We start from the raw sequence: 25946 nt of genomic DNA, 5'->3' as shown, positions 1-25946 counted from the left end.
TGGTTTCACAGAAGCACAGAATGATAGGGGATGGAAGGGACCTCAAAAGCTCATCCAGCCCAAGCCCCCTGCCAGAGCAGGAGCACCTAGGGCAGATCAGACAGGAACCTCTGTGGTGCGTGGCCTGGAGAAGAGGAGGCTCAGGACAGACCTTCTTGCTGTCTACAACTCCCTGAAGGGAGGTTGTAGCAAAGTGGGGGTTGGTCTCTTCTCCCAGGCAACCAGCACCAGAACAAGAGGACACAGTCCCAAGCTGCACCAGGGTCATAGAAAGAGTGATTTGCCATTGAAATGTGCTGCCCAGGGAGGTGGTGGAGTCCCCATCCCTGAAGGTGTTTAGGAAGAACCTGGATGAGGCACTTGGAGCTATGGTTTAGTTGATTAGATGGTGTTGGGTGAAAGGTTGGACTTGATGATCTCAAAGGTCTCTTCCAACCTGGTTAATTCTAATTCTAATTCTAACACATCCAGGTGGGTTTTGAATATCTCCAGGGAAGGAGACTCCACAACCCCCCTGGGCAGCCAGAGTTCTGTCACCATCACAGTGGAAAGGTTTTCCCTCCTGTTTCCATGGCACTTCCTCTGCCTCAGCTTCCACCACTGCCTCTTGTGCTGGCATTGGGCATCCCCCAGCAGAGCCTGGCTCCAGCCTCTGGGCACTGCACATCTTCATCAACATGAATGAGGTCACCTCTCAGGCTCCTCCTCTCCCAGCTAAAGAGCCCTCAGCTCCCTCAGGCTCTGCTCATAAGGAAGATGTTCCACTTCCCTAATCATTTTTGTGGCTCTGAGCTGGACTCTTTCAAGCAGCTCCCTGAGGTCCTTCTTGACTTGAGGGGCCCAGAACTGGACACAATACTCCAGGTGCAGCCTCACCAGGGCAGAGGAGAGGGGCAGGAGAACCTCTCTTGACCTACTGCCCACAGCACTCCTAATCCACCCCAGGTTGCCATTGGCCTTCTTGGCCAGCAGAGCACATTGCTGGCTCACAGCCAACCTCCCACCCACCAGGACCCCCCAGGTCCTTTTCCTCTTCACTGCTCTCCAACAGGTCACTCCCCAACCTATCCTGCTCCCTGGGGTTGTTCTTTCCCAGGGGCAAGACTCCACACTTGCCCTTGTTGAATTTCATTCCATGTCTCCCTGCCCAGCTCTCCAGCCTGTCTGAGTCTGGCTGAATGGCAGCACAGCCCTCCTGTGGTTTCATCACCCAGAGACTTCATGGAGCCTGCACAGCTTGCTGGCTCAGTGCCCTACCCTCAGAGGGTACAGGTTTCACTGAGGGCTTGCTCTGGCACACAGATAAGTGAGAGTGGAGTTAAAAGGCATTTAAAATCAGATTTCATGAGTGGCCTAAAATATGACTGAGACTTGCTCAGCAGAAGGAATCCAACAGACACAAACACAATCATAGAACTGTTTAGACTGCAACAGACCTTTAAGGTCATGGAGTCCAACCATTGACCTAACACTGCCAGGTCACCACCAAACCATAGCCCTCAGCACCACATCCAGATGGCTTTTAAATCCCTCCAGGGATGGGAACTCCAGCACTGCCCTGAACAGCCTGTTTCAGGCCTTCACAGCCCCTTTGGGGAAGAAATCTTCATAGTATCAGTCAGGGTTGGAAGGGACCACAAGGATCATCTAGTGCCAACCCCCCTGCCATGGGCAGGGACACCCCACACTAGATCAGCCTGGCCAGAGCCTCATCCAGCCTGGCCTTAAACACCTCCAGGGCTGGGGCCTCAACCACCTCCCTGGACAACCCATTCCAGGGCTTCACCACTCTCATGGGGAAGAACTTCCTCCTTACCTCCAGCCTGAATCTCCCCACCTCCAGCTTCATTCCATTCCCCCTGGTCCTAGCACTGCCTGAGATCCTGAGCAGTCCCTCCCCAGCCTTCTTGTAGCCCCCTTCAGATCCTGGAAGGCCACAATGAGGTCACCTCAGAGCCTTCTCTTCTCCAGACTGAACAGCCCCAACTCCCTCAGTCTGTCCTCAGAGCAGAGCAGCTCCAGCCCTCTGCTCATCCTCCTGGCCCTTCTCTGTACACCTTCTAGCACCTCCAGACCCCTCTTGCAATAGGGGCTCCAGAACTGGAGGCAGTACTCCAGGTGGGGTCTCCCCAGAGCTGAGCAGAGGGGGAGAATCACCTCCCTTGCCCTGCTGGCCACACTTCTCTTGCTGCAGCCCAGGATCTGGTTGGCTTTCTGGGCTGCAAGTGCACACTGAGAGCTTCTGTTGAGCTTCTCCTCCACCAGCACCCCCAAGTCTCTCTCCTCAGGGCTGCTTTCCAGCCAGTCACTGCCCAGCCTGCATTTGTGCCTGGGATTGCTTCGACCCAGCTGCAGGACCCTGCCCTTGGTCTTGTTGAACCTTGTTGAATTGTTCAACCTTGTTGAATTGTTCCTCATGTCCAAGCTAATCCTCTCCTGGTGCAAGCTGAGGCCGTTTCCTCTTGTCCTGTCACTTGTGACTTGGGAGCAGGGGAAGCTGGGAACTGGAAGGAGCTGGATTTAGGTTGGATATTAGGAAGAAATTCCTCCCCGGGAGTGTGGTGAGGCACTGGAACAGGCTGCCCGGGGAAGCTGGGGAGTTTCCAGCCCTGGAAGTGTTCAAATACAGGTTGGATGAGGCTGGTCTGATGTTGTCCACGGACTAGATGACCTTTGAAAGGTCCTTTCCAACCCAGCCCATTCTGTTGTGCCATGATTCTGTGAAGCAAACCTTCGTGAGGAGGCTTTCCTGGGTAGAAGCTCCACGGTGTCACCGTCGCTGTGTTCCCTGCTGGGAGCAAACTGCAGAAGAAAACAGATACTATTATTATCATTTTTTCCACCTTGCTTTTGGTCTGAAGCAGTTTGTTTTCAAGTCATGTGAAAGCAGAGCTGTTGGGGTCCCTCCTTCTCCCTGCAGCGTGGTGGTGTGGAGCGTTGAGAAGCGTGAGGCCATCTGCGGGAGCCCAGCCTCAGCTCGCCGCTCCGGCCGCGCCGTCGTCCTGGTCTGCTCCAGCTCCAGGGATGAGATGTTTGTCACTGCTGGAGAGTAAGTCTGGCCCTCAGTATAGGAGGGACATGGATCTGGTGGAGCAGGTCCAGAGGAGAGCCCCCAAAATGATCAGGGGGTTGGAGCAGCTCTGCTGCGAGGAGAGGCTGAGGGAGCTGGGGGTGTTCAGCTCTGGGGAGGCATTTGGGGAGTGTCAGTGAGACACTTGAAGGTGTCCAGAGAAGGGCAGCGAGGCTGGGGAGGGGTCTGGAGCACAGCCCTGTGAGGAGAGGCTGAGGGAGCTGGGGTTGCTTAGCCTGCAGAAGAGGAGGCTCAGGGGAGACCTTCTTGCTCTCTCCAACTCCCTGCAGGGAGGTTGTAGCCAGGTGGGGGTTGGTCTCTTCTCCCAGGCAACCAGCACCAGAACAAGAGGACACAGTCTCAAGCTGTGCCAGAGGAGGTTTAAGGCTGGAGGTGAGGAGAAAGTTCTTCACTGAGAGAGTTGTTAGCCATTGGGATGTGCTGCCCAGGGAGGTGGTGGAGTCCCCATCCCTGGAGGTGTTCAAGAGGGGATTGGATGTGGCACTTGGAGCCATGGTTTGGTTGTCAGGAGGTGTTGGATAATAGGTTGGACTTGATGATCTTTGAGGTCTTTTCCAACCTTACTGACTCTATGACTTTAGAGCAGCCTGCCAGTACCTGAGGGAAGCCTACAGGAAGGATGGGGAGAGACTGTTTGCAAAGGCCTGCAGGGACCAGGACCAGGGGCAATGGCTTCAAACTAGAGAAGAGCAGAATTAGACTAGATGTCAGGAAGAAGTTCTTTTACTGTGAGGGTGGTGGAACACTGGAGCAGGTTGCCCAGGGAGGTGGTTGAGGCCCTTTCCCTGGAGATATTCAAGGTGAGGCTAGATGAGGCCCTGGGCAACCTGATCCAGCTGGGGCTGTCCCTGTTGACTGCAGGGGAGGTCAAACTGGATGACCTTTGAAGGTCCCTTCCAGCCTGGACCATGCTGTGATTCTATGATTTCCTGGAAAGAAAGGAGGGGAAAGAACTCTCAGACCTATTTCTTTTTTTACAAAGAGTCTTTGCTTCCATTCAGGGAAACTTAATCAGCTGTGTTTTCTCTTTTGACCCTGAATGGACCCACAAATATCCATCAGCTTGTCCCTGGAAGGCATTGCTGCTTGTTCCACATGTAACAATGTGTTTGCAAAGCAGCACACAAGGACCCCACAGGCTTCACTTCAGCTCCTTAACAGCAGCATTTGGTACTCAGCAGTCCCCATGCACTGGGTAAGGTACTGAGTTGCCAGTGTGTGCACAAGAAGAGCAGTCAACGAGCAGCTCTGAGCAGTGGTTAATTAATGTAGTAAGGAGGGTGGTTTGCAGGTGGTTGGATCCTCTCCTGACCACACCTACAACTGGTCACTGGCTGGTAACGAAAGTTGATAGGAAAAGTCACATTTTGCATCTATTTGAGACAGCCCCCATGCAGCTACTTTGACACTTAAATGTGCTGAGGACCTGCACTTGTCCTTTGCACACAGAGTTACACAGAACCCCAGCATGGTGGAGGTTGGAAGGGACCTCTGGAGATCCCCCGGTCCAAGCCCACTGCTCCAGCAGGGCACCCCCAGCAGCTTGCCCAGGAGCACAGTGCCCAGCTGGGCTTGGAAGCTCTCCACACCAGGAGACTCCACAACCTCTCTGGGCAGCCTGCTCCAGGCCTCCAGCACCCTCATGCTGAAGAAATTTCTCCTTTTCAGATGGAACCTCCTGGGTTCCAGTTTGTGCCCATTGCCCCTTGTGCTGTCTCTGGGCACCATTGAGAAGAGTCTGGCCCCAGCCTCTTGCCCCCCACAGCTCCTTTAGCTCTTGCTGAGCATTGAGAAGATCTCCTTCCAGTCTTCTCCAGGCTCAACAGTCCCAGGGCTCTCAGCCTTTGCTCCTCACAGAGGTGCTCCAGGCTCCTCAGCAGCTTTGTAGCCTCCCCTGGACTCTCTCCAGCAGTTCCCTGTCTCTATTGAACTGGGGAGCCCAGAACTGGACCCAGGACTCCAGCTATGGCCTCACTAGGGCAGAGTAGAGGGGGAGGAGAACCTCCCTCAACCTGCTGGCCACACTTCTTAATGCACCCCAGGAGACCCTTGGCCTTGGCTCTTGGCTGCAGCTTCCCTTACAAGTGCTGGGGGTTGCATTTTTAGCACCTGGATACCTGGAAGGGTGACAGTGAGTCAAGATTTTATACACAGCATTTTGTTGCCAGTTGTGCCTGAGAACAGTTCAAAGTGTCCCCTACTGTTCATTTATCAGCTTAGAAGCTGAGATTTGCACAGTGGGTGTCTCTTTGGGATAGGAAGGGTCAGAGTCACACTCTCCTCCACACTCCTTGCACTTGCTGAACCTTTAGGATTGTTGATTTACCTGGGAGAGGTTACTGTAAGAAACAGCAGGAAAAAACCCAGAGGTTCCTGGCCTCTGTGGCACTTCTTTTCCTCCTTATTAAAATATCAAGGAAATGCAGGCTCAGAATGACTTCTAGCAGTGACAAGCCCTGGATATTGCTGCTTGCCTGGATCTGAGCCCACTGCATTCACTCTTGACAGTGACACCATTCGAGAGTGGGAGCTGGATGTAGCCAACAGGAAAATCCACCCAACTGAGTGCCAGACAGGGCAAGTGAAAAGGGTCATCACATGTCTTAAGGTAGGTTTGAGCCAAGAGGCATAAAGTCATTGAACCACAGAATGGTTTGGCTTGGAAAGGATCTTCAGGATCATCCAGTTCCAACCCCCCTGCCGTGGGCAGGGACACCCTCCCCTAGCCCTGGTTGCTCAAGGCCTCATCCAGCCTGACCTTCAACACCTCCAGGCAGAAGGCATCCACAACCTCCCTGGGCAACATGTTCCAGTCTCACACCACCCTCACTGGAAAGAATTTCTCATTAGTCTCCAGCCTCAATCTCCCCTCCTCCAGCTCAAAGCCATTCCCTCTCATCCTGGCACTCCCAGCCCTTGTCAGAAGTCCTTCCCCAGCTCTCCCGGAGACCCTGGAAGGCTGCTCGAAGGTCTCCCTGCAGCCTTCTCTTCTGCAGGCAGAACAGCCCCAGCACTCCCAGCCTGTCTCCATAGGGGAGGTGCTCCTGCCTCCTGGCTGAGCTAAGAAACTCTCCCCAGAGTTAGAGAAAGCCCAGGAAGTTCTCTAGTAAAGCTCGAAATGCCAGTGACAAGTGCCTGATGGCTCATGGCAGATGGTCTCCCACAGTTTCTTTATCCGGGGAAGGAGTGTTTTGAGTGCTTCTGAGGAGAAGCAGCATGTGTTTCAGTCCCAGGCTCTAGCACCTAGAGAATCCCACTCTTGCTTCAAAATATTATCTAGATGTGCTTAGCAAATGTCAGTGTTGTGGATCTTTGAGTGTGATGAGATGAAAACATCAGCTGGATCCCCTCAGACGAAACCCTGGCGGCGCACCGGCATACAGCCCGCTGCAGCCCGGTGCCAGGCTTGAGACAAGCCTCTCACTCTCTGGACCATGCTCTCTCCTTTTGTTTTTATGCCTTCCTATAGATGGCAGATGATGACAATTATTTTTATGCTGGCACATCGAGCGGGGATGTTCTGAAAGTGAACACAAGGAACAAGCTGATGACTAACTACGGGCCCCTGAAGGAGAAGTTTGCCTCGGTGAGTAGCAGCTCTTGAGCCTGGAATTGTTTCTTCTGTCTTGGTGACTGAAAGTAGGGCAACCTCCAGGAGAACCTGCAAAGAGATCATGCAAGGTTGACTCTTCTTCTGTTAGTTCTGTTAGCTCTTTGTGAGTGCCACAGTCTTGATCCTGAAGCCTGGGAGCGTCGGCTGGGCTTTGTTCGCTTCCCCCCAGCATAGAAACTGTCTTTCACCTGAATCCCATGTGTCATCCCCCAGGCAGCTCCCAATGCTAAATCTGGTAAAAGCCTTTAAAAGTGAAAAAATAAGCATAAAAATGGAGTAGGTCCTGAGTTGGGAGGGGTTAGGGGTTAGCTGGGGTGAGCCAGAGCACGTTCCTTGAAAGACTGGAGAAGTGCTTCTTTGAGAGGCTTTCCCCCACTTACTGCTCTAAGCATTAAGACTCATTCAGATCTCACAAATTCATTACATCACAGACTCATGGACTTGTTTGGGTTAGAAGAGCCCTCTAAGATCATCCAGGCATGATGGGTGCATCAACCCACTACCACCATGGCCATTAAACCACCTCCCTAAGTCCCACGTCCAGACGTATTGAAGAGGACTCCACCACCTCCCTGGGCAGCCCCTTCCAATCCCTGACCACTCCTGCAGCAAAGACATTTTTCCTACTCTCCAAGCTAACCCTCCCCTGGCACAATTTCAGTCCATTTCTCTCCTTTTCTCACCTGAGACTGGGGAGAAGAGACCAACCCCACCTCTGCCCGACTTCCTTTCAGGGAGCTGTAGAGAGCAATGAGGTCTCCCCTCGGCCTCCTCTCCTCCAGACTGAACAACTCCATTTCCCTCAGCTGCTCCTTGGGAAAGCTGGTTTTCAGACCCTTCACCAATCTGGTGTGATATTTTCCAAGGCCACAGGAAGAGTCTTCTGGAAAAACTTCAAACCACTACAGCTGCTCTTCAGAAAGAACCCCACAACCCCTAGACTTTGCTGTTTGTTCCACAGCCCATTTCTCCTCCTTCCCTTGTGTTGGAATCCTGAGTCTGCCACGGATGAGGCAAAGGTGTTGCTGCCAAAGGCAGCGTGGATAATGTAGTTAATGAGCTTCTTATAACACACTGGGTCAAAACAAGGCTGCCCAGCTATACTGACTCTATTTCTTTTTAGAGTGCTTGACTGCATAACCCCAAACTTCTTTGAACTTGACTTCTTTTGGCTATAAGGGCATCAAACTGCTGGAGCAGGTCCAGAGGAAGCCACAAAGATGATCAGAGGCTGGAGCACCCCCCTCTATGGAGCCAGCCTGGGAGAGTTAGGGCTGTTCAGCTTGGAGAAGAGAAGGCTCCAGGGAGACCTTAGAGCAAATTTCCAGTACTCCAGAAAGCTGGGGATGGACTCTTGGCAAGGGCTTTTAGGGATCACAGCAGGGGGAATGGGTTGAAGCTTGAGGAGGGTAGATTGAGACTGGAGACAAGGAAGAAATTCTTTCCAGTGAGGGTGGGGAGAGATTGGAACAGGTTGCCCAGGGAGGCTGTGGATGTCCCCTCCTTGAGGTGTTCAAGGCCAGGCTGGATAAGGCTTTGAGCAACCTGATCTAGTGGGAGGTGTCCCTGCCCATGGAACTAGGTGGTGTTTAAGGTCCCTTCCAACCCAAACCATTCCACAGAATCACCAAGGCTGGAAGAGACCTCAGAGATCATCAAATCCATCCTGGCACCACAGACCTCATGACTAAACCATGGCACCAAGTGCCACATCCAATCCCCTCTTGAACACCTCCAGGGATGGGGACTCCACCACCTCCCTGGGCAGCACATTCCAATGGCAAATTACTCCTGGGAAGAACTTTCTCCTCACCTCCAGCCTAAACTTCCCCTGGCACAGCTTGAGACTGTGTCCTCTTGTTCTGCTGCTGGTTGCTAGAGAGAAGAGACCAACCCCCTCCTGGCTACAACCTCCCTTCAGGGAGTTGTAAAGAGCAATGAGGTCTCCTCTGAGCCTCCTCTCCTGCAGGCTAAGCAACCCCAGCTCCCTCAGCCTCTCCTCACAGGGCTGTGCTCCAGACCCCTCCCCAGCTTTGTTGCCCTTCTCTGGACACCTTCAAGTCTCTCAATGTCCTTCTTAAACTGAGGGGCCCAGAACTGGACACAGGACTCAAGGTGTGGCCTAACCAGTGCTGAGCACAGGGCACAATGACCTCCCTGCTCCTGCTGGCCACACTGTTCCTGATGCAGGCCAGGATGCCACTGGCCTTCTTGGCCCCCTGGGCACACTGCTGGCTCATGTTTAGGCAGCTGTCAATCAGCACCCCCAGGTCCCTCTCAGCCTGACTGCTCTCCAGCCACTCTGCCCCCAGCCTGTAGCTCTGCCTGGGGTTGTTGTGGCCAAAGTGCAGCCCCTGGCACTTGGACTTGTTAAATGCCATCCTGTTGGCCTCTGCCCATCTGTCTATGAATTGGAACTCTTGGGCTTGGTATGTGGGTCCTGAGACAGGAGCATCCCCCAGCTGAGGAGGTTTTGGCCTTGGTTTGTACCAGAGCTCTGCCTGCAGGGAGCTGTGATGCCACAGGATCAGCACAGCCAGCACGCTCGCTCCCGAGTTCTCTTTATGTGCTGCTATAAAACACTTCTTGTAGCTTCTTGGGTTATACCCAGCAGGGAGAGTGATGCTGAAGGAATTTAAACACTTCCCTGGAAAGCTTCCTTGCATGAGGCTGAGGGTATTTTGTGACAGCAGCCATGAAAATCAGTGAGCATCAAGGGAAGTGATGCAGATGGAAGTACCAAATGTACTGCTGGAGCGAGGTGAGTCTGTTCTCTCAAGGAATAAATGCTAGGATGAGAGGAAATGGCTTCAAGTTGCACTCAGGTTGGACATGAGAGGAAACTTTTCCCCTGAAATGGTTCCCAGAGACTGGAACAGGCTGCCCAGGGAGGTGGTTGAATCCTCCTCTCTGGAGGCATTTGGAAGAGGCGGAGATGGTGGTGCTGAGGGAGGTGGTTTAGCAGCAGACTTGGCAGAGGCTGGGAATGGTTAGACTGGATGACCTTAAAGAGCTTCTCCAACCAAACATGATTCCATGGTTCTGTGAGTCTTACCTGTGCAGCTTCCAAATGCCTCAAAGGGGAAATTCCTCAGAGCAAGGCTGTCTTGCTGCACTCAGCAGAAGGTACTGCTGCATTTTTATCTCCAGCTCCTGTCAGCCTCTCTTGCAGGCATTCCAGTTCTCCCTTCCCAGCTCCATGCTGCAGCTCCCTTCCCTCCCCACCCCCTGCACATCTCCACACACAAATAATACCTTGTCACTAGACTGTCAACAAGTCCTCACTGAACACTCCTAGGATCTAATGGTTTGTGGCAGGAATCTCCAACTGCAGCACAACCTTCAGTGCCAGAAGAGGTGTTTTGCAGATGTTTGCTCGAGTCAAACCCACCACATTTATCAAAACAAAAGTCTCTGCCTCCTCCTTGCTGCACCATTTGCCACAGCACACTGCTAACCCCGGGAGAAGGGCTGGTTTTTATTTCCCCTCCCTGCAGAGCTGTGTGTATGCCACCAGATATCTTTTATCTCCTTGAAAATAGGCCATGTTGCAAAAATCCTCCCCCTTCCTGGCTGTGCAGAGGTTCCTAAAGTGAGCCAAGCTCTTTCAAGGGATGTATGACTGCTCCAGGGCAAGGCTTTGGGGACATGCATGGCCTCTCCTACCAGGGCAGTTCCCTACTCTCTTGCAGGGAGGCTGGCTGTACAGCCTGCAGTGGTGGAACTCTCCCGTTCTCTCTCCCCATGAAACTGTCTTCAGCACTCTGTTGCAGTTCTGTGTGAAAGGAGGTGTGCTCAGCAGCAGCCATTAGCCTCTGCCTCTAAAAGCTTTGTTCATTAGGGAATGACAAACCAGTGGCATGCCATGAATCACACAGAATCACTGAATCAGAGAACCCCAGCATGGTGGAGGTTGGAAGGGACCTCTGGAGCTCAGCCAGTCCAAGCCCCCTGCTCCAGCAGGGCACCCACAGCAGCTTGCCCAGGAGCACAGTGCCCAGCTGGGCTTGGAAGCTCTCCACACCAGGAGACTCCACAACCTCTCTGGGCAGCCTGCTCCAGGCCTCCAGCACCCTCACAACAAACAGCTTTCTCCTCCTGCTCAGATGGAACCTCCTGGGTTCCACTTTGTGCCCACTGCCCCTTGTGCTGTCCCTGGGCACCACTGAGCAGAGCCTGGCCCCAGCCTCTTGCCCCCCACAGCTCCTTTAGCTCTTGCTGAGCATTGCTCAGCTGCCCTCTGGGGCTGCTCTTCTGCAGGCTCTCAGCCCCAGGGCTCTCAGCCTTTGCTGAATCCAGACCTGCCCCATGAGCAGCAGCACATCTTTAAAGAAAGTGCTCAGATCCTGCTTGGGTGGGGAGATGGTTATTAAAAATCAGTTGGATCAATCTTAAAGGAACTTTGCCTTTAGATATCTGAGCAGGTGTTTGTTATGTAGACATGATCTGAAGCTTGCTGTCTTTCTGTTTTGAAGAGGAGTGGCAGAAGGGTTTGCTGGTCTGATAAAGCAACTTGTTTTCCATCTGCAGGGAGTTCAGTTTCAGTGCATCACTCTCCTGTCTGTAAACACAGGAATAAACAGCACAACTAATTGCTCTCCCCATCACAGGCTGGAGGGGCTCTAGGACACCTGCTGGGGTGCAAAGTGGGATGAATGACTGCAACTGCGCTTTGCATTGTGGAAAACAACCACCAGGGCAGCAGAGAGGGTAAATGTTTTCAAGAGGTGCTGTGGAGGAGCTCAGAGGCTGCTTGGTAACTGCAGAGGAGATCAGAATGGGACAGAGAGCAAGCAGCCCTGCAGGGAAGGGAAGGGGCAGGTTGGAGTTTGGAGGGTGTTTTTATTTAGAATCAAACTTCAAAGCAGTGGTTTCCTTTTGTCAGAGGGAAGTAATGAATGGTGATATTTTTAACCTCCCACGTTAGACTCTGCTTCTCATCTCACACCAGCCCAGGCTGAAAGAGCTGGGTTTGTTCAGCCTGGAGAAGAGAAGGCTCCAGGGAGACCTTCTGCTGGCCTTGCAGTGCTTCAAAGGGCTGAGCAGAAAGCTGGGGACAGACTTTGGAGCAGGGCCTGTGGTGACAGGACAAGGGGGGATGCTTTGGAACTCAAAGAGGGAGATTCAGAGTGGAGAGAAGGAAGAAATGTTTGCCCCTGAGGTTGGTGAGAGCCTGTCCCAGGTTGCCCAGAGAGCTGGGAGCTGCCCCGTGGCTGGAAGCATTGCAGGTCAGGTTGGTTGGGGCTGTGAGCAGCCTGCTGTAGCTGCAGATGTCCCTGCTGGCTGCAGGGGGTTGGACTGGGTGAGCTTTGAATGTTCCTTCCCACCCAAACGAGTCTGGGGTTCTATGCTCTCCAGGAGGGGCCAGCAGGGTATGAAACAGAAGGTTCATCACATCACCACCATGAGCTGCTGCAGCCCATTAAGAACAAGTGCAGCTCACAAAGCTGTTGACTCCTGGGGATTCAGAGAACATCCTGGACAAGAGAGATGGATGCACAATTAGCAAGCGAAGACTGAAACTGAACTCAGATGATTTTGCAAGCCTGGCAATGAATCCTGGCCTCTTTAAGGTGCCTTTTTCCCCCTGCCTTAATAATCCCTGCTTCCCTCTCCAACTGAAGGACCGAAGAGAGCACCTCAGAATCGATCAGAGCAGTCCTGGCAGTGCTGCACATCCTCTCATTCAGTAGCGAGTAGCAGGGAGCCCTAATCAGGTAAACTCAGAGGTTTGATTCCTAACGCTGCCACCTGCCCTAGTGCTAAACCCAAAGGGCATGTGAGGTGGAGGCCTTTTGCAGGAAAAAGCTCCACAACAGGAGATCAAAAGCCTCTTGATAGGCCTGTGATAAGGGAGGACTCTCCACAGGCTGCCAGCAGCTCCTAGGAAATTTGGCAGGGCATTGTTCAGGAACAGTCGTGCTTGTGGATCGTGTTGCTGATTAAAAGGAATCCCTTTGTTCTCCTGCTTTCCCTGAGAACATTTGCATGAGACCTGGCTCCCTGCCTGGTTGTGTTGTGATAGCCTGCCATCAAATCCTCTCTGGAGCTCGGTGTGTTCCACGGGGATCAGCCCTGATACCACAGGAGACTGAAGCTGCTGCTGGTGGAGGGAGGCTATCTGAAGGGGGCTACAAGAAGGCTGGGGAGGGACTACTCAGGCTCTCAGGTAGTGGCAGGACCAGGGGGAATGGAATGAAGCTGGAGGTGGGGAGATTCAGGCTGGAGGTGAGGAGGAAGTTCTTCCCCATGAGAGTGGTGAAGCCCTGGAATGGGTTGTCCAGGGAGGTGGTTGGGGGGTGCCATCCTTGGGGGTGCTTAAGGCCAGGCTGGATGAGGCTCTGGGCAGCCTGATCTAGTGTGGGGTGTCCCTGCCCATGGCAGGGGGGTTGGAACTAGATGATCCCTGTGGTCCGTTCCAACCCTGACTGATACTATGATACTACTACTACTACTGCTATGAAATTCAGTGCAATTCAATTGAAAATCAGGAACAGTTTCTGTCAGGTTTTTTGGGGGGTTGTGTTTGGTTTGGTTTGGTTTGATCACAGTATCACCAAGGTTGGAAGAGACCTCAGAGATCATCAAGTCCAACCTGTCACCACAGACCTCATGACTAGACCATGGGAGACCACTGACCTTCTTTAGTTTGGTTTGGTTTGTTTTTTCCCCCACAGCTTCACAGACTGCATCAGGCTGGAAGGGACCCTCAAAGGTCATCTTGTCCAACCCCCCTGCAGTCAGCAGGGACACCTCCAGCTACAAGCAGGCTGCCCAGGGCCACATCAGGTCTGATCTTGAATGTCTCCAGGGGCCCTCAACCACATCACTGGGCAAGCAGTTCCAGTATTTCATCACCCTTATTGTGCAGAACTTCCTCTGGATGTCCAACCTAAATCTGCCCTGCTCCAGTTTCAAACCATTGCCCCTTGTCCTGTCACCAAAAGCTATTATCAAAAGTCCCTTCCCAGCCTTCTTGTAGCCCCCTTCAGGTCCTGGAAGGCTGCTCTAAGGTCTCCCCAGAGCCTTCTCTTCTCCAGGCTGACCAGCCCCAACTCTTTCAGCCTTCCTGCCACCCACATCTACGTGCTCCTGAAGTCACACAGTGCTTGAGCTGATGTGTAGGTGGCTGCCAGGCTCTTGGAATGCCAGCACTGGAATGCCCTGGTACATCTCTGGTGATTGATTTGTTTTCTTCCACAAGCAAGACTTTAAAAGCCACCAGTGACTTTAAAAACAAGCAGTGGCTTCTATTTAGCTGGGGAACTGAACCAAAGTGATTACTCCAAATCCATCAGACCCTGACTGTGGCTTTTGCAGCATTCTTTGCAGGTCTGGCTAGCTCAGAGGTCCATTTTGCTTTCCTTTCTCACTTCCTCTCCCACCTCCCTTAGGGAGCTGCAGTCCTTGCCACTCAGAACATCAACACTTTCTGGCTTTTTGTTCTTTTAAACGCTGTGCAAGTGTTTAATCCTTCAATATGTGCTGGGGTGAGGCCAGATGAAGGCTTGCAAAAGCAGTGCTGGGTGGTGGTGGTGCTGCAGTGTCAGGCTTGATCCTGAAGTGCTGACACCTGGATTTATTCAGAGGCTGCCAGCCAAGCACATGGCAGGGATTCTTCCTAAAGGACCACTGCAGAATTACCCTGCTTTGCCTTTCCATTGTTAGGCTCTGACAATTCACTTCTTCTTTCTCAACACTGCATGCTGCAGGAGTTTTCTTTTCCCCAGAGAAAGCTCCCCCAAACACAAACAAGGAGGAACTTTGCTGTGAGGAGCCCTGGAGCTCCCAAGCAGGATCTGAACTCTTGCTTTAAAGATGTGCTGGTCATGAGGCAGTTCTGGATTCAGGAAAGGCTGAGAGCCCTAGGGGTGCTTAGCCTGGAGGAGAGCAGCCCCAGAAGGGAGCTGAGCAGTGCTCAGCAAGAGCTAAAGGAGCTGTGGGGGGCAAGAGGCTGGGGCCAGACTCTGCTCAGTGGGATCTGAGCAATCCTCAGTAAGAGCTAAAGGGTGGGGGCCAAGATCCATGGATTCATGGAATGGTTTGAGTTGGAAGGGACCTTAAAGCTCATCCAGTTCCAGTCCCTCTGCCACGGGCAGGGACACCTCCCACCAGCCCAGGTTACTCAAGGCCTCATCCAACCTGGCCTTGAACACCTCCAGGGAGGGGACATCCACAGCCTCCCTGGGCAATCTGTGCCAGTGTCTCCTCACCCTCACTCTTAAGAATTTCTTCCTAATCCCCAGTCTAAATCTGCCCTCTTCCATCTTAAATCCATTCCCTCTCATCCTGGCACTACAAACCCTTGCCAAAAGTCCTTCCTCAGCTTTCTTGTAGGTCCCCTTCAGATACTGGAAGGCTGCTGTAAGGTCTGGGGCACCTGGTAAATGTGGTAGATTCACACCAATATGTGCAAGTCCAGTGCTGGGCTCCCCAGTTCAGGAGAGACAGGGAACTGCTGGAGAGGGTCCAGGGGAGGCTGCAAAGCTGCTGAGGGGCCTGGAGCAGCTCTGGGAGGAGCAAAGGCTGAGAGCCCTGGGGCTGAGAGCCTGCAGAGGAGCAGCCCCAGAGGGCAGCTGAGCAATGCTCAGCAAGAGCTAAAGGAGCTGTGGGGGGCAAGAGGCTGGGGCCAGACTCTGCTCAGTGGTGCCCAGGGACAGCACAAGGGGCAGTGGGCACAGACTGGAACCCAGGAGGTTCCAGCTGAGCAGGAGGAGAAAGTTGTTTGTTGTGAGGGTGCTGGAGGCCTGGAGCAGGCTGCCCAGAGAGGTTGTGGAGTCTCCTGGTGTGGAGAGCTTCCAAGCCCAGCTGGGCACTGTGCTCCTGGGCAAACTGCTGTAGGTGCCCTGCTGGAGCAGGGTGGGGGGGTTGGACTGGATGAGCTCCAGAGTTCCCAGCCCCCACCCTGCTGGGATTGTCTGAAATTGTTGCTTTCACGTTAGTTACACTCTGTGAGCTCAGGCTTCAAGGAAAACATCCTAATATTGTGAGGCTGCTGGTGCTGTCACAACAGTTGGCAGTGCTGCTTATTAACCTCAGCAGTGGCAAACGTTGCTGGAGTCTATAATGCTACTTAAAATGTCAAGCTCAACACACTTGTACAAGTCAGAGGGAGCCTGGAGCTGCCACCAGCTGGCCTCTTGCACACTCTTGCTTCGTGACACAGCTTTGCTTTCAGTCCAAGTTTTGATGGCATAAAGCTCCTTTATCTCCTTGGCTTTGTTTCTTTCCATTTCACTCCTGCCTATGCTCCCCCCTCAAGCTAGGAGGGATCATTTCCTGAGTAAGAGCATCAGGATTTATCCCCACAGAAGCAGTTCCACTCCTCTTGCAGTCTGTTTTGGCTTAGATTTTTCAGGCATTAGGCTGTTGTCTTGCAGACAGAAGAGTGTCACTGCTTCACAGGGAGCAGGATTGAAGCAGAGTCTGACTTTTCTCACACCCAAACTGCTGTGGCAAGGTGAAGGACTGTGCCACGGAACCACAGAACACTTTGGCTTAGAAGGGACACATTCACAGACTCACAGAGTGCATTGGGTTGGAAGAGACCCCCAAAGGTCATCTTGTCCAATTCCCCCTGCAGGGACTCCTCCAGCTACAGCAGGCTGCCCAGGGCCACAGCAAGGCTGATCTGGAATGGCTCCAGGGATGGGGCCTCAAGCACCTCCCTGGGCAGCCTGTGCCAGTATCTCACCACCCTCACTGTGCAGAACTTCCTCCTGATGTCCAACCTAAACCTGCCCTGCTCCAGTTTCAAACCACTGCCTCTCATCCTATCCTCACAGCCCTTCTAAACAGTCCCTCCCCAGCCTGCCTGCAGGTCCCCTTCAGGTATTGAAATGCAGCTCTAAGGTCTCCCTGGAGCCTTCTCTTCTCTGGGCTGAACAGCTCCAACTCTCAGCCTGTCCCCATAGCAGAGGTGCTGCAGCCCTCTGACCATCTTTGTGGTCTCCTCTGGATGCTCTCCATCAGCTCCGTGTCTCTCTTGTGTTGAGGGCCCCAGAGCTGTACACAGTACCTTAAAGATCCTCTAGATTCAACCCCTCTGCCATGGGCAGGGACACCTTTCAACACCCCAGCTTTCTCAAGACCTCATCCAGCCTGGCCTTCAACACTTCCAGGCATCCACGACGTGTTTGCTGGTTTTGGTTTTGGGCTGGGGGGGGTGGGGGGGGTTGGTTGGCCCTTTTCTGTAGTCTGACACTTTGTCCACAGAAACCCATTTCTCCTTCTTGTGATAGCTGCCCTGCTGTTGACCTGCTCATCTCAGCAAAGAGCAGCAAGCCATGCTGATGATGGGCTGACTTATTTACAAACTACTTCTGTGACAAATGTGGTTTATGAGCAGTAGGTGGGAGCTGGGGTTGCGTCTTTCAGACAGGGAGAGAGGCCGAGGGCACAGAGGCTCTGTCCTAAAACACTTAGGCTGAGTTTTACACTCTGTTGTTTTCATGTCTGATAGATGAAGAGCCAGAGGTGGGAAAAGTGGAGGCACTAATGCAAAATGTGTGTGTTGCCTGCTGGAAGGAGGGAAGACATTTCCTCCAGGAGGTTGATGAGAGGAATCTGCCCCTCTGCTCCATTCTGCTCTGACCCCCCCTGAAGTGTTGGGGCCAGCTCTGGAGCCCTCAGCACAGGCAGGGAGCTGTTGGAGCAGGGCCAGGGGAGGCCACAGCCATGCTGGCAGGGCTGGAAGCCCTCTGCTGTGAGGCCAGGCTGAGAGAGTTGGCCTTGGGCAGCCTGGAGAGGAGAAGGCTCCAGGGAGACCTTCTGGTGGGTTAAAGGGGACGACTGGCAAGTTGGGGACGGACCTCTGAGCAGGGCCTCTTGTGACAGCTCAAGGGGGATGGTTTGAAACTCAAAGAGGGAGATTGAGACTGGAGAGAAGGAAGAAATGTTTGACCCTGAGTGTGGTGAGAGCCTGTCCCAGGCTGCCCAGAGAGCTGGGAGCTGCCCCATGGCTGGAAGCATTGCAGGTCAGGTTGTATGGGGCTGTGAGCAACCTGCTCTGGCTGCAGATGTCCCTGCTGGCTGCAGGGGGTTGGACTGGATGAGGTTGGAAGGTCTCTTCCAACCTAAACCAGGCTGGGATTCTAATATTTGTATGCTCATATGTGGTCCCAGGTGCTCTGAAGGATCCATGATCACAGAATCCCCAAGGTTGGAAGAGATGATGATGCTCTTCACTTGCTCCTCATCTTGTAGTGGTTCACAAGTACTTGTAATCAGTATCTTCCTTCTCTCTCCTTCCTCCCTCCAGAGAGTCACTCTTTAGCCTAGGTCAGACAAAGAAGAATGACAACCCAGATTTGAGTGAGAGGAGCTCCACCAGCAGGAGCGTGATCCCCTCTCCGTGGTGCTGCTCACCGTGACTGTGGCAGGGAGCAGCTCTGCTTCCCTCCAGCTGTGTTTTCATCCTGTTCTCTCCTAGGGAGTCACAGCTTTGCTCTTGCTGAGGACAGGAGATTTAGTAGTCGGCACCGGAGGAGGGATTGTAGCTCTCTGCAAAGGCTCAAACTACAAAGTGCTGAAGTGAGTCTGTAGATGGGAGAATGGGGTGGGTGGAGGGGGCATTTCCCCCCAGAGGGACACAGTGGAAGGAGCAGACATTGCTATGGGGAGGCAATAAGCCAAAGAAATGTGTTTCTCGGTCCTGCAGGCAAAACAGGCAGCGTGGCTGCAGTGCCATGGTGCTGGAGCAGGCTGGAAATGGCTGTGTGCCTGTGCTCAGAGCCAGCTGCCCCTCTGTTTTCATTTTAAACAAGCACTGCTTCCTCTGGGGCATCAGGAGTCAGCTCCTACACTGACACAGAGGGAGACAGGGCTGATGAAGCCAGGAAGATGACACCTAGTGACACCAGGGAAAGGGTAGTTCTTGCCACCTGACACAGGGGCTGATGGGGGCCAGGGGGTTGTAAAGAAGGGGTCAGTTAGTTTACAGGGACTGGTCTGGAAGTGCTGGAGTGCTGCAAGGCTTTGCCATGCATACAAATAGGAAGCTGCAGGCATCATTTCCCTGGATGTGAGCTGAAGACTGGGCTTGCAGCTGCTCATTTTGCATTGTTGGAGTAGCCACCTGAAGTGTAGAGTTCTGTGAGCTCAGCTCTCTGCTATGGAAACTGTTCCCAGAAGAGCTAAACCCTCTGCAAATGTGCACTGGGGCACAGTCAGCAGCGAAGCTGCTGCAGCAGCAGCTCTCCAAGGGTGTGCCTGTGCAGGGCAGCAGGTGGGACAGACAAGACCATGTGAGGAATTAAGCTGTGCCTGGCCCTGAGCTGTTAGTCCTGCCCCTGGTCGGGCCCGTCGGCGTGGCATGGAGCTGTCAGGGACGGCAAGGGAAAAGGGAAGGTGGGAAGGCGGTGCCTCAAGGGCAGCGTCAGGTCAGACCTCTGCTTTCTCTGAGCAGGAAAATCCAGGTTCCAGGTGCTGTGACCTCGCTGGCATGCAGGGGTGAGGGTGCCCAGCTCTTTGCAGGCACAAATGATTGCCAGATCTACAGCATCGACTGCGCTGCCTTCAGGGAGGAGCTGGTCGCTGCCTGCCACAACGACGCCGTCCACGACGTCGTCTTTCCTCCGTGAGTACCACAGCCTGGCATGCTTTGGCCTGCTGAAGCAGTGGGTGCCTGGGTAAAACACCTTCTAACCCCCAGGAACCTAGTGGAAGCTGTCCCTGCCAGGGTCTAGTTGGAACTAGATGCTCTCCAAAGTCCCTTCCAACCCAGACCATGCTAGGAACCCTCACAGGGTGATTGATGGTGTCACCTACCAGGGGAATGCAAGGCTCCCTACAGAACCATGGAATCAGAATTGCTTTGGATTTAGTCATGGGGTCTGTGGGGACAGGTTGGACTCGATGATCTTTGAGGTCCCTTCCAACCTTGGTGATTCTGTGGATGAAAGAGACCTTTGAGATCAAGTCCAACCCTTAACCAAGCACTGCCAGGTCACCACTAAACCATGACCCTCAGCACCACATCTACACAGCTTGGAAACCTCTCCAGGGATATGGACTCCATCAGTGCCCTGCACAGCCTGTTCCAGGCCTTGACAACCCATTGGGGGAAGAAATTGTTCCTAATATCCACTCTAAGATTGAAAGCAGAAAGCAGAAGGCAGAAGACAGCAGCTCGGTTTGAGAGCTGGGAAAATCATTGATCTGCAGAAAGAATTCTAACTAAAAGGCCTGGAATTATTTATGTGTGGATAGCAGCAGTGATGGCAGCCTCCCCTCTCCTCCTGGGGCTGGGGCTGTGAGAATCAGCATGGCTTAGTTTGCCAGCAGTGTGAATCCTGAGCCTGCTCTTGAGCACACCATTGCAGCTAGAGCTTGTGGAGGTGTCATCTGTAACAGCAGTCTCTTCTCTCTAGTATCAGGTGAGAGAACGAGAGGGAATGGCCTGGAATTGTGCCAGGGGAGGGTTAGGATGGAGATTAGGGAAAAATGTCTTTGCTGCAAGAGTGGTCAGGGATTGGCAGAGGCTGCCCAGGGAGGTGGTGGAGTCCCCAGCCCTGGAGGTGTTCAAGAAATGTGTGGCCATGGCACTTGGGGACATGGTCTGATGGCCATGGTGGTGTTGGGGTGATGGTTGGACTCGATGATCATAGAGGGCTTTTCCAAGTGAAACAATTCAATGATTCTGTGATCAGCTGAAGCCTCACTAGCAGCTGTTAGCTGCTAGACACAAAAGCTACCAGCCCTGCCTAGGGTTTCATGTTTGACAGCATGGCATGTCATGTGAAACTGGAGCCTTGTGGCAAGAGGTGCTGGGTACTCTGCTGTGTCACAAGCTCACAGGATGCTAGGGGTTGGAAGGCACCTCTGGAGATCTTCAAGTCCAAGCTCCCTGTCAGAGCAGGAGCATAGAATCCAATGCAAGTCACACAGGAGCACATCCAGACAGGGCTTGAAAGCCTCCAGAGAAGGAGACTCCAGAACCTCCCTGGGGAACCTGTTCCAGTGCTCTGTGTCCCTTGCAGTAAGAAACTCTTTCTCCTGTTGAGATGGAACCTCCTGTGCTGTACTTTACATCCATCACCCCTTGTCCTATCACAGGGTGCAAGTGAGAAGAGGCTGTCCCCTCCCTCTTGACACCCAGCCCTAAGATATTTGTATCTCTCTCTGCTTTTGTCTCCAGAACAAACAGCAAACATTCCCTCTTCCTCTGTGCAAGGATTGTGACTCATTGTTTAAAGGAATCCACAGTGGATCCTTTGTTTCCTCTCTAACTGGAGAATGGGAATGTGATCCCAATGACAGGCTTTTGGGTTTGGCATATTGTCATTGCATCACATCTTGGCAGGGCACAGAAGATCAAATCTTGTCAAGGGGCAGCAAAGGGCACAGTGCAAGATTGCCCTCTCCCTGCTGCCACCAGCCTGGAAAATCCACATCCTTCCAGCTTGATGAGTGACTCACTGGGAGCTTTATGGTAATGGGGTGCCAGCATCCCTGACCCAGACTGCCGTGTCTGTGTGACAGAGGGTGAGCTGGATTTGGTGGGGATCTTAAGCACTGCATCTTTGCATGTATGAGGAGCAGCTGAGGGAACTGGGGTTGTTTAGCCTGGAGAAAAGAAGGCTGACAGGAGACCTTCTGGCACTGTGCAGCTCCCTAAAAGGAGGTTGGAGTGAGGTGGGGGTTGGTCTCTTATCCATAGAATCAAGTGATGGGATGGGAGGAAATGCATTGCCTCAAGTTGCACCAGGGGAGGTTTAGGTTGGGCACAAGGAACAATTTCTTCCCTCTAAGGGTTGTCAATGCCTTGCCCAGGCTGCCCAGGGCAGTGGTGGAGTCCCCATCCCTGGCAGGGTTTTAAAGCCACGGAGATGTGGTGCTGAGGGCCATGGTTTAGTGGTGCCCTGGCAGTGCTGGGTTAATGGCCAGGCATTGGAATAGGTGACACAGGGAGGTGGTGGAGTCCTCATCCCTGGAGGTGTTCAAGAAATGTGTGGCCATGGCACCTGGGGATGTGGTTTAATGGCCATGGTGGTGTTGGGTGGATGGTTGGACTGGATGATGAGCTTTGAGGTGTTTTCCAACCCAAACAATTCTCCGATTCTGTGAATGGTTGGAGCTGAGGATGTTAATGTTTATAAAGATGTGCAGGGCAGTGTCAGGAGGACAGTCAGGCTCTGTTCAGTGATGTCCAACGATAGCCCAAGGGGCAATGGGTGCAAGGGGCAGCAGAGGAGGTTCCACAGGAACACAAGGAAAAACTTTTTCACTGGAAGGGTGACAGAGATCTGGAGCAGGCTGCCCAGAGAGGTTGTGGAGTCTCCCCTCCCTCAAAATCCACCTGGATGTGTTCCTTTGTGACCTTCCCAAGGTGATCCTGTTCTGGCAGAGGGGTTGGACTGGATGAGCTTTCAAGGTCCTTTCCAACCCCTAACACTCTGATTCTGTGACACCAAAGGTCTCCTCTTCCAACCAAAAGACTTCCATGATTCCTGAATATGTTGAACCATTTTATCTGCTACCTGCTCCTGAGCACTTGGAGCACAGCCCTGTGAGGAGAGGCTGAGGGAGCTGGGGTTGCTTAGCCTGCAGAAGAGGAGGCTCAGGGGAGGCCTTCTTGCTCTCTACAACTACATGAAGGGAGGTTGTAGCCAGGTGGGGGTTGGCCTCTTCTCCCAGGCACCCAGCACCAGAACAAGAGGACACAGTCTCAAGCTGTGTCAGGGGAGGTTTAAGCTGGATGTTAGGAAGAAGTTCTTCATAGAAAGAGATATTGGCCATTGGGATGTGCTGCCCAGGGAGGTGGTGGAGTCACCATCCCTGGAGGTGTTTAGGAAGAGTCTGGGTGAGGCCCTTGGTGCCATGGTTTAGTTGATCAGATGGTGTTGGGTGATAAGTTGGACTCAATGATCTTGGAAGGTCTTTTCCAACCTGGTTAATTCTACTCTATTCTATTCTACTCTATTCTATTCTACTCTGTTCTATTCTACTCTACTCTATTCTATTCTATTCTATTCTATTCTATTCTATTCTATTCTATTCTATTCTATTCTATTCTATTCTGTTCACTGATGGAAATGCAGGCATCATTGCCCTGTTCTGGCTTGTTTCAGAGCACCTGAGTGCCACTGAAGCTCCCCTGCTGTGTGAAGCACCCATGCAAGCTGGGCTTGAAGAGGGCCACGCTTGTGTTGTGCCAGTTTTCTCCGAGCTGCTTCCTCTTTCCAGGCACTGATGGAGCTGCTGAACAAAGGCTTCTGCTACCTTTGTGTCATGTCCCTGGGATGTGCAGTTTACAGCTGATTTCAAAGCACCCAGTCCTGTAGCTTTTGAAATGCTGCAGGTCTTGTTCATTTTCATTCAAACATCTCTAACAAGTAGATTAGGAGCAGGCTTTTGCCATCAGTCCTGTTGCCTTCAGCAGTGTTGAATGGGAATCATCCAGTAAGCAAGATAAAAGATGACATCTTCACAATATGAGGCTGCTGCTAGTCCCTGGTGGCAAATGTGGGCAGTCAGCACCTCTGCAGCCCCTTTTGTCTCTGCTCCATACAACACCTGAAGCTGTTTAGAGATGGGACATGGGAAATAAATGTCACAGCTTCACCTGAGGTAGAAAGAATCCTTTTAGTTTCACTTTAAGTGCTCGTTAGAATGAAGCTGTGAGCTGAAATCAGACAGGGGAAGGTTTACTGTGAGCAAGGCCTTTGTCTTAGCCAGCTGGGAATTAATTTGCCTTAACCTCTCGGGAAGATGAGAGCTGCGCTCTGCGAAGGGCTGAGCTGCGAAGGATGATTTCGGCTCTGCCAAAGGGGGGAGGTGGCTCTGTGCCCCATCTCGTTCTCCCTTCTCTCTGAATCCTCCAGGGGAACTTCTGACCTGTTTGCTACCTGCTCCAAACATGGTATCCGGGTGTGGCACACCCCAGAGCACAGGGAGCTGCTGCGGATCGCCGTCCCCAACTTGACCTGCTATGCCATCGACTTCATGAGGGATGGCAGGAGCATCATCTCAGGTAAGGGGCAGTGCAGCCCCAGGGCTGAGTCTGGCCTTAAACCATTTCCATGGGAATAAACACACTGGACAGGGACTAGCAGGGGCACCATCCTCTTCAACATCTTCATTGATGATCTGGATGAGGGGATTGAGGCAGTCATCAGCAAGTTTGCAGATGACACCAAGGTAGGAGCAGATGTTGGTCAGTTAGAGGCCAGAAGGGCTCTGCAGAGGGACCTCGACTGACTGGACAGATGGGCAGAGGCCAACAGGATGGCATTCAACAAGTCCAAGTGCCAGGGGCTGCACTTTGGCCACAACAACCCCATGCAGAGCTACAGGCTGGGGTCAGAGTGGCTGAGAGCTGCCAAACAGAGAGGGACCTGGGGATGCTGATTGACAGCTGCCTGAACATGAGCCAGCAGTGTGCCCAGGGGGCCAAGAAGGCCAATGGCATCCTGGCCTGCATCAGGAACAGTGTGGCCAGCAGGAGCAGGGAGGTCATTCTGCCCCTGTACACTGCACTGGTTAGGCCACACCTTGATTCCTGTGTTCAGTTCTGGGCCCCTCAGTTTAAGAAGGACATTGAGAGACTTGAAGGTGTCCAGAGAAGGGCAACAAAGCTGGGGAGGGGTCTGGGGCACAGCCTTGTGAGGAGAGGCTGAGGAAGCTGGGGTTGTTTAGCCTGGAGAAGAGGTGGCTCAGGGGTGACCACATTGCTCTCTACAACTCCCTGAAGGGAGGTTGTAGCCAGGTGGGGGTTGGTCTCTTCTCCCAGGCAGCCATCACCAGAACAAGAGGACACAGCCTCAAGCTGCACCAGGGGAAGTTTAGGCTGGAGGTGAGGAGAAAGTTCTTCACCGAGAGTCATTCACCATTGGGATGTGCTGCCCAGGGAGGTGGTGGAGTCCCCATCCCTGGAGGTGTTCAAGAGGGGATTGGATGTGGCACTTGGTGCCATGGTTTAGTCATGAGGTCTGTGGTGCCAGGTTGGACTTGATGATCTCTGAGGTCTCTTCCAGCCTCGGTGATACTGTGACACCTCCCGCTAGCCCAGGTCACCTCCTCCAGCCTGCTTTCGAACGCTTCCAGGGATCAGGCATCCATAGCTTCTCTGGGCAACCCGTCCCAGTGTCTCACCACCCTGCTTCCCAACCTGTCCCTCTGTTCTGGCCAGCCTGGGATGACGGGAGGATCCGTGCCTTCCTGCCCGAGTCGGGCCGGCTGCTCTACCAGATCGACCATGCGCATAGCCTGGGGGTGACAGCCATCGCCGCCACCCGCGACGGCCGGCGCCTCCTCAGCGGAGGAGGGGAAGGGCAGGTAAACGCTCTGCTGGGTTGCCATTTCCACCCCCCCCAGCACTAGCTTTGCCAGACCAGCTCAGCTGGAAGCCGATGCAAGCTGTATTCACAGGCAGAACTAGGATCTGCAATGGGATGCAATGAATAGGTACAAAGGGTACAGGAGTTGCAATAGTCACAGGGATTTACAGTGAGCCACCAGCATGAGAAACCCCCTGGTCCAGCAGACCAGGGAAGCTCTCTCTCTGCCCCCACACTCCCTGTCCAAAAGGGAGAAAGGAGCAGAGAAAATAGCTGTTAGACCTAACCAAAACAATGCAGCCAAGGTCAGGCAGAAGCAGGTTAGTATCTCTCCAGAGCAACAAAGTGGGATGGGATGGGATGGGATGGGATGGGATGGGATGGGATGGGATGGGAAGGGAAGGGAAGGGAAGGGAGGGGAAGGGAGGGGAAGGGAAGGGAAGGGAAGGGAAGGGAAGGGAAGGGAAGGGAAGGGAAGGGAAGGGAAGGGAAGGGAAGGGAAGGGAAGGGAAGGGAAGGGAAGGGAAGGGAAGGGAAGGGAAGGGAAGGGAAGGGAAGGGAAGGGAAGGGAACGGAACTCTGGTAGGTCTCTCTCCAATGAAATAGATTAGAATTATCTCTGTTTTCCTTTCCACACCCAAATGGGATTTATTTACATTTCATTACTTTTCTGCTCAAGATCTGTGAAAAATTGTAAAGGCATAGCCTAAAACTACCACAGACACCTGGCTCAGCTCACTGCTCTCAGCACCAGACCTGCCCCTGGGCTCTGCCTGCTTGCTCAGAAAGCCAGTGAGAGAATCATGGAATGGCAGAATGGGTTGGGTTGGAATGGACCTCTGAAGGTGTGGTGGGTGGAAAATTGCCCTCAGTGTTGCCCAGGGAGGTGGTGGAACCCTCATCCCTGGAGGTTTTTGCAGCCAGGCTGGATGTGGCTCTGAGCAGTCTGATCTAGCGTGAGAGC

General features: G+C 53.1%; 1 protein-coding gene across 1 annotated transcript in view; it reads left to right on the top strand.

The window, feature by feature from the left end:
• The window catches only part of CFAP52 (cilia and flagella associated protein 52), a 39856-nt gene that overhangs the window by 5075 nt on the left and 8835 nt on the right, over positions 1-25946 (top strand). Inside the window, exons 4-10 of the mRNA XM_054171110.1 lie at positions 2921-3049; positions 5600-5699; positions 6561-6677; positions 18136-18236; positions 19111-19281; positions 23528-23676; positions 24835-24980. Of these exons, the coding sequence (XP_054027085.1) occupies positions 2921-3049; positions 5600-5699; positions 6561-6677; positions 18136-18236; positions 19111-19281; positions 23528-23676; positions 24835-24980 (913 nt within the window). The remainder of the gene's footprint in view (positions 1-2920; positions 3050-5599; positions 5700-6560; positions 6678-18135; positions 18237-19110; positions 19282-23527; positions 23677-24834; positions 24981-25946) is intronic.

This window comes from Dryobates pubescens, chromosome 20, assembly GCF_014839835.1.
Source record: "Dryobates pubescens isolate bDryPub1 chromosome 20, bDryPub1.pri, whole genome shotgun sequence".
Lineage (NCBI taxonomy): Eukaryota > Metazoa > Chordata > Aves > Piciformes > Picidae > Dryobates > Dryobates pubescens.
The sequence above is the reverse complement of the archived record's forward strand: the minus strand, read 5'-3'. Positions and strand labels throughout refer to the sequence as shown.